The sequence below is a fragment of the Odontomachus brunneus genome, unplaced genomic scaffold, assembly GCF_010583005.1.
Source record: "Odontomachus brunneus isolate Ranch 3 - 2012 unplaced genomic scaffold, Obru_v1 Obru_scaffold_057, whole genome shotgun sequence".
Lineage (NCBI taxonomy): Eukaryota > Metazoa > Arthropoda > Insecta > Hymenoptera > Formicidae > Odontomachus > Odontomachus brunneus.
In genome coordinates this window covers 1,395,567-1,402,856 of record NW_022639507.1, presented here as the reverse complement: position 1 = coordinate 1,402,856, position 7,290 = coordinate 1,395,567, and the positions used below count along the sequence as shown (strand labels likewise).

Genomic DNA, 7,290 nt, shown 5'->3' with positions numbered 1-7,290 from the left:
CTCGTTTCTTTCGTTTTGTTCCTCATTAATTATTCACCATGCAGCAGCCATCGTAATTGATTAACTTATTATGAATATGGATATTACTTTTCAAGGGAAATATCAATTTGCATGAAAGTTTTCATTTTTTCACTTTTTCGTTTTACGTGAAAATTTTCACTTTTTCACGAATTCATCCTAGGGTGCGTTCAAATTCCCTACCCAGATGCACTCTAACAGCGTGTTCGACTGACCCTGGGTTAATCGCTCAGAGAACGATTAATGACGTCATAAATCTCTGCTAGCCAATCATAAAGCTTATAAATACTTGTTCGACCAATAAATAGGCTGAATAACCTAGAGTGGGTTAACCCAAAGCCAGTCAAACATGCTATAATACTAGAAGTTCTATAGTATATATGACATATATTATAGTGTTCTAGTAATAGAGTGCACCCGGATGAGGAATCTGAACATAGTCCTAGGGTGCGTTCAGATTCTTCATCCGAGTGCACTCTATTATTAGAAACACTATAGTATATATGCACTATAGTATATATGCACTATAGTATATAGTATATATACACTATATGTTATATATGCTATAGCACTTGTAGTAATAGAATACACCCGGGTGTGGAATCTGAACGCAGCCCTAGATGAAAAGATATATGATCGACCCCCTGGGCTGCGTTCAGATTTCACACCCGGGTGTGTTCTATTACTAGAAGTGCTATAGTATATGTAACATATACTATAGTGTTTCTAGTAATAGTGTGCACCGGATGAAGAATCTGAACGCACCCCTGGATGTATCCATTGAATGTTCTCAATTTGGTGACACTGGTCTCTAAGCGTACTCACTAGAAATCACGTTTTGCAGCCCGCGGGAAAGTGATTATTGACCGTGTTTTTTATACTTAAAAAATAACTGTGTTATTAATTAATACTAATTTATATAGCGTAGTTTCTCTCCAAGATGAGCAGTTTCTATTCTCCTATGAAATGTATATCTCCCAATGCAAGGTAAGATTTTTAAAAATATAAGATATGGGTTACGTGTTTTTGAAAGTTTTGTTAACTACAAATTGTGTTAATTACAAGCGTGAATGTATTTTCTATTTGCAGAATTTTAACACCAAAGCCTCAGGTGCAACAGCTCTTGGATTTGAGGCTAACACAAAACAAAGCTCGTGATAGTATTACATGGTTTTGTGTTAATATATTGTTACTGAGTATTGTGTTGTATGATGTGTAAGACACAAAATTTTCTTCAAAGAGTACAAGATAACTTTATAGTGAAAATATTTGTCAGCTAGATATTTTGTTTTCAGAATGTGTGATGGAACTGTATACAAGCCAATTTACTGGCTCGAGTGGTGTTTAGCATCTATACTTACAATAAATGCTTTCTATCATATTATGAGATATATATGGGCCACCATGAGATTGCAACCAATTGTACTGAAACCTAAACAGAAGCGACTTTTAGGAGTTTCAGAGGATGAGCCCTTGTTTAAAAATGAAGTGGTTCAGCAGCAGAAGTCTTCAGAGACAAGTCCCTCGCTAAATTTATCCTGTATAAATCTCAGACGCACAATACCTCTTGCATCTTCAGTTTTGAGTGAAATTAGTATGCAAAGTATTTATTCAACAATTTTGTTATATCTTAAATTTTATTACACATAGAATATAGATTGTATTCTTCATGACAGATAACAGATAATGTTTAAATCTACAAATTATATATGATTATATATATATCTGTATATATATATATATATATATATATAATGTGTGTGTGTGTGTGTATATATATATACACATATGTACATATATATAGAGAGAGAGAGAAATTTCATGTGTGTTATTTACAATTATAATTGTTTTTATATATTTATATAAAGAATAAATATAAATATATTTTTATATTATTTTTGTTATTAAGAGGATTACTCGACGTCATCAGTTTTTAAGTACAACAGTCCTGTATCTCCTAAATCACCTGTAAGCTCTAATGGATCACTTAGTAAATCTATGAGCATATCTTTGAATGGTAGTCTTACAAATGAAGACCTTATTCGAGATGAATGTGAACTGGAAAGTTACCTTGAAGAGGTTGAACAGCAAAGAAAATGTATGCTGCCCACAAATGTCGATCAGCCTTCAAATCTTTTAAGTTCCTTCTGGTCTCATCCTGCTGTTCGAAGACCTGGTGAAGTATCACCATTGTTAAGAAGATGTGCTTATCAACTTGCACCTACTATAGGTAAGACTGAATCTTATTAATGTTGAAAATATTTTATGTTATCATTAATAATGATCATGTACATATGGTAATTTAGATAAAACAAAGGCAACTAGTCCTGGTGCTGAAGAGGGTAGTTCTCCTAGAGGCACATTTGGTGCAATGAATGTATGGAGAAAATACAGAATTGATCAGAAAAAGGTTGACGAATGGATTGCCTTTCTTCGCATGGTAAGATAATGTTTCATATTATATAAAAAATATATTAAATATAAAATATATTTTTGGATATTTTTAAATTTCCACAAGTACATATGAAAAATATTGTGCATTCTAATGTTTTTAGTGGATTAGCAGAACAATCGTGGAACGTGTAGCTTTGGAGATAGATAATATATGCGTGGCATTAATACGCCATGGTCTAAGCGACTCGCAACCAGGACACGTGGGACTGGATAGACTCAGGAAGCTCGCACAAGCACCGTTCTTGGTCTCCGCGATTCCTACTCTGCCAACGTTAGTTCCCTTCTTGGAACTCTGTAACAACCAAGAATATCTTGTGAAAAGAATAAAGACACTTGCTAATGGAGGATGTATGAGCGAATTTAAGTGGAATGGAGGGGGTTCTCATAACGGCAAGGAATGGGACTCTAGTTTGCCGACTGATTCTGCGGTGAGTACATTGGACATTAAAAGTTCTCCAAATTAAAGAAAAAGAAAAACGTTACTAGATTTGACTTCCAGTCAAACCAGTTGGAACTACGTTTTTATAGCGTTCCTAACGTGAACATTTCAATTCCTGTTATCAGGAAGAGAAGAGCAATCTGATACTGATATCATTAAGGGGGCATTATCGTGTAACGAGTCCAAAAAATCGATTTTGAGACTTTTGCATATTTTGTATGATATAGAAAATATATGTGCAAAAGGATTTCATTGACTTCTCAATATTTTCGGTTGGAAGAGGCTGGTCTACAACGCGTTCGCCGAGCTATTGAACGTTGCTGAGCGAAACAATTTTATGCTGCAAGTAGATTTCGAGTAAAAGTAAAGTGTCTGCGAAGTTGGCACCTCAACTTTTGGCACCGCAAGTTTTGAGGCAAGTTCCATTTGCACCCGCAATAATTCTACAGTTCCTGATAGATCATATCAATAGTTCCGTTCATTTAAGGCAAAAAATCGATTTTTGAAAAATGCGGTGCCAATTTCATGTAACACCTCAAATTCCAAAAAATGCCGTTTCATCGATGATACTTCATAGTTCTTGAAGAGTTCTACAGTTCTTGATATATTGCAACGAGCCCCTAATTATTTTTTTTTTATTTTTAAAAGTTAGAGCTAGCACCGCACCACAAGAGTAAAGTATCAGTTCGCACGCAGTTCCAGCCGGCTTTTCCACATTTTCCTATAGTTCTACAATAGTTCCAAAGCATCGGGTAGGTCTCGTCGAAAGAACTAGTCCGCAACTATTTTTTTTTTAATTTTTATATGTTGAAACCAGCACCGCACCACAAGAGTAAAATATCAATTCGCAATTCCAGTCGGTCTCAACGAAGGAACTGGCCTCCAACTATTTTTTTTTTGGACCAGATCCTTCGACAGGACCTACCCAAAGCTTTGGAACTATTGTAGAACTATAGGAAAATGTAAAAAAGCCGGCTGGAACTGCGTGTGAACTGATACTTTACTCTTGTGGTGCTGTGTTGGTTGCAACTTTTAAAAATTAAAAAAAATAGTTGCGGGCCAGTTCCTTCGACGGGACCTATCCAATGCTTTGGAACTATGATAAAACTATAGGGAAATATGAAAAGACCGGTTGGAACTGTGTGCGAACTGATACTTTACTCTTGTAGTGCGGTGCTGGCTCTAACTTTTCAAAATTAAAAAAAAATAATTAGGGGCCGGAACTCTCATTGCAATATATCAAGAACTATAGAACTCTTCAAGAGCTATAAAGTACCATCGTTGGAACAGCGTTTTTTAGAAATTGAGGTGCCACGAGAAGTTGGCACCGCATTTTTTCAAAAATCGATTTTTTGCCTTAAATGAACTGAACTATTGATATCAGAATTATCTGACTTATGATATCTGACTTATCAGAAACTGTAGAACTATTGCGGGTGAACTTGCCTCAAAACTTGCGGTGCCAAAAGTTGAGGTGCCAACTTTGCAGACACAAAAGTGCGCCGTTATTCTAAGATTACTCTTTGCAGACTTGGGAAGGAGTTCGAATACGTAAGGGGCCGACTTCGACCTTGTCAGAAACATTTACTCTCTTGATTTGTAGTTTAGTACAGTTTCAAACGCCGACTAGAGCAAATGTTAATGCGCAGAGTATTGTATTTATTTCAAACATTCTTGACGTAATTTCAAGTTTATCCATTTAAACAATTAGTGAAAATGAATAGAAAAGGTCAAATCACACCTATCAAGAGAAAACGAATTTTTCGCAGTAATCAGCATATCGTTCAGCAGAATATTGAATTCACCAGCACGTCGGCGAAAACTACGAAATTCTATAGACTTTGACTTTCCTGTGTCGATAGAATTAGGTTATTATATTTTTAATTTTTTCATTGTTTTTTCGACGATTGTTTCGTATGTGATTCGCAAAGAGTGCAAAAGTGATGTGAAATTTGAAAAGATGAACAATCGCAACTTGGGTTTTAAAATTAAAATTATTATGAAAATTAAAATTATTATGAAAATCGCTGCAACGAAGTGCAAATTAATTCTTCTTCGTTTATTAAGAACACCTACGAAATCAACCATCAAAAATCATTGTATTTATTACGCGACTTTTGGACATTGGCATAAACGGCCTCAATTTATTTTGCGGTTTGATGAATATTGGTAACATGGAATATCTGTGAATACATATTATGCCTGTCTTCAAAATATATGTGATGTAGCATCTGTGGTTTACGATTGTGTTTTAAAAAGAACAGTTTCAAAAGAGAAAGAACTGAACGAAGAAGCTGGAAACATTGCAAAGGACTTGACGGTTTCAAGCGACGGAACATGGAAGAAAAAAGGATTTTTTATCTTTGGCGTTTCTACTCTTATAAAAAAGTATTCGAAGAAAGTACTTGATGCTGTCGTTAAAAGTAGTTTCTGTCAATCGTGTAATTTATATAAAAACAAGAGAGATGATGAAGAATACAAAAATTAATATAAAGATTATAAAGAAAAATGCTTTATAAATCACGATGGCAGTGCAGATAAAATGGAGATCGATGCAATTATCGAGTTGTTTTTGAGATCTGAGGAAAAACATGGAGTTCTGTACCTCACGTATTGGAGACGGCGACAGTAAAATCTTTAAAGACATTTTAGATATAAATCCATACGACGATAAAATTTTTGTGAAAAAAAAGTATATGTCAGTTACGTTGAAAAAAGAATGAGCACAAGATTTCCAAACGCAAAAAAAAAACGCATAAAGATATCGGCGGCAAAGGCACTGACAAATTAACAGATAAAGTCATAGGTGGACTCATAAAATACTATAGCCTAGTTATTCGACAACATCCTGATTCTATTGAACAAATGAGAAAAGAAATATGGGCCACTTACTGCCGTAAAAATTCATCGGATAAAAAGCCGCAACACCACTTCTGTCCTCCAGGCGAAAATAGTTGGTGTAAATAACGTACAGCTGAAGCTGCAGATACATTTAACAATTTCGGACATGAAAAACTACCTCTTAATGACAAAGTGCTTGAGGTTCTGAAACCTATTTATGAAGATTGATCTTCAACTGATTTTATTAGAGAGATGTTTAGGAGCAGAGACTCAAGATAATAACGAATCTCTAAATTTATTGGTTTGGACTTTTGTTCCAAAACATATTCATTCTGGGCCAAAAGTCATCGAAATCGCCATTTTTTGGCAGTAAAAATATTTAACAAAGGCTTCTTACCAATTTTGAAATTAATATCAACAATAAGAGTCGTTATTGGAAATTAAGCGGAAATGTACGTCAACAACATCCGCATTAAACGTTCGGAGAGACGCTTGAGTGACTACGCAAAACAAACCAGAATCGATCGCCGAAAAGAAAGATTTGCTTTACAGAACTTCTATGAATAAGAGGAAAGCCTCTTTTATGGTACTGGAGTGATTAAATGGTAAGCCACTCTGTATAATTTTCTCTATGTAAACTGTGCTCAAAACTTTAAACGCGTTTTTCTCAAAACTATATTTTTCAAACTGCCCATGATATCTCAAGATTGACTCAACCAATTAATCCTTAATTTCACATATTTAGCATATACGTAGCTATTGTCCCTATCACAATCGTTTAAAGATTTTTTATCAATTTTAGAGACGTTTAAAGATAAAAAAATTAATGAAAATTGAAAGTTTTAATTTTTAAGATAGCACCATTTTTGTAATTTTCAATTTTTTTCTTTAATTCTGCTACTTGCGATATAGTCAATGGTTTATTTAATTAAGAACCTTTTTGTTTTTTTTTTCTTTTAGATGACTTGGACCAGTTCAATCATGATCATCGTTCGACAACTTTTTCTTTTCACGTGTAACTTAGAATACATATACTGTAGTTATATTTCATTTTTTTATAACACAAAAATTCAAAAATTTTATAATACAAAGTACTCTTAAAATGTTAATGAATATGTAGGAAGAATTTTGATACAAAAAACTTTAATAGTTTTTTGTAAAAAATTCCCCAAAAAAAACCTTTAAAAAACAAGCCGTTACACGACCTCCTTAAATCAGTATTAGATTGCTCTTCTCCTTGATGAACTGAAATGAAATAACAAAAAAACACGCAACTTGGAAGCATTTCTTTACGTGAAAGTTTCAAATATAAAAAATAAAGAAGTAAAAATAAAGGAAAAAAATAAGTAAAATAAAAGCAAAAATTAAAAGATATTGAAGAAGTTAAAGTAAAAGAGCTATGCATCAGATAGAAAGTAAGAATTCGATATTTTTTTTCTTCAATTTTGCGAGTTTTTTACACACACACACACACATATATATATATATATATATATATATATATATATATATATATATATATATATATATATATATAT

At 33.5% G+C, this 7,290-nt stretch overlaps 1 protein-coding gene across 2 annotated transcripts in view; it reads left to right on the top strand.

Moving 5' to 3' along the window:
• The first annotated feature begins 810 nt into the window (after window positions 1-810).
• The window catches only part of LOC116845706 (transmembrane protein 209), a 9,475-nt gene continuing 2,995 nt past the window's right edge, over window positions 811-7,290 (top strand). Inside the window, exons 1-6 of one of the 2 annotated variants that reach the window (XM_032818728.1) lie at window positions 811-1,005; window positions 1,108-1,233; window positions 1,314-1,612; window positions 1,928-2,248; window positions 2,325-2,458; window positions 2,574-2,900. In XM_032818728.1, the coding sequence (XP_032674619.1) occupies window positions 959-1,005; window positions 1,108-1,233; window positions 1,314-1,612; window positions 1,928-2,248; window positions 2,325-2,458; window positions 2,574-2,900 (1,254 nt within the window). In that variant the 5' untranslated portion in view covers window positions 811-958. Of the gene's footprint in view, window positions 1,006-1,107; window positions 1,234-1,313; window positions 1,622-1,927; window positions 2,249-2,324; window positions 2,459-2,573; window positions 2,901-7,290 lie in introns of both variants that reach the window. The other variant, XM_032818727.1, reaches the window with a different exon arrangement.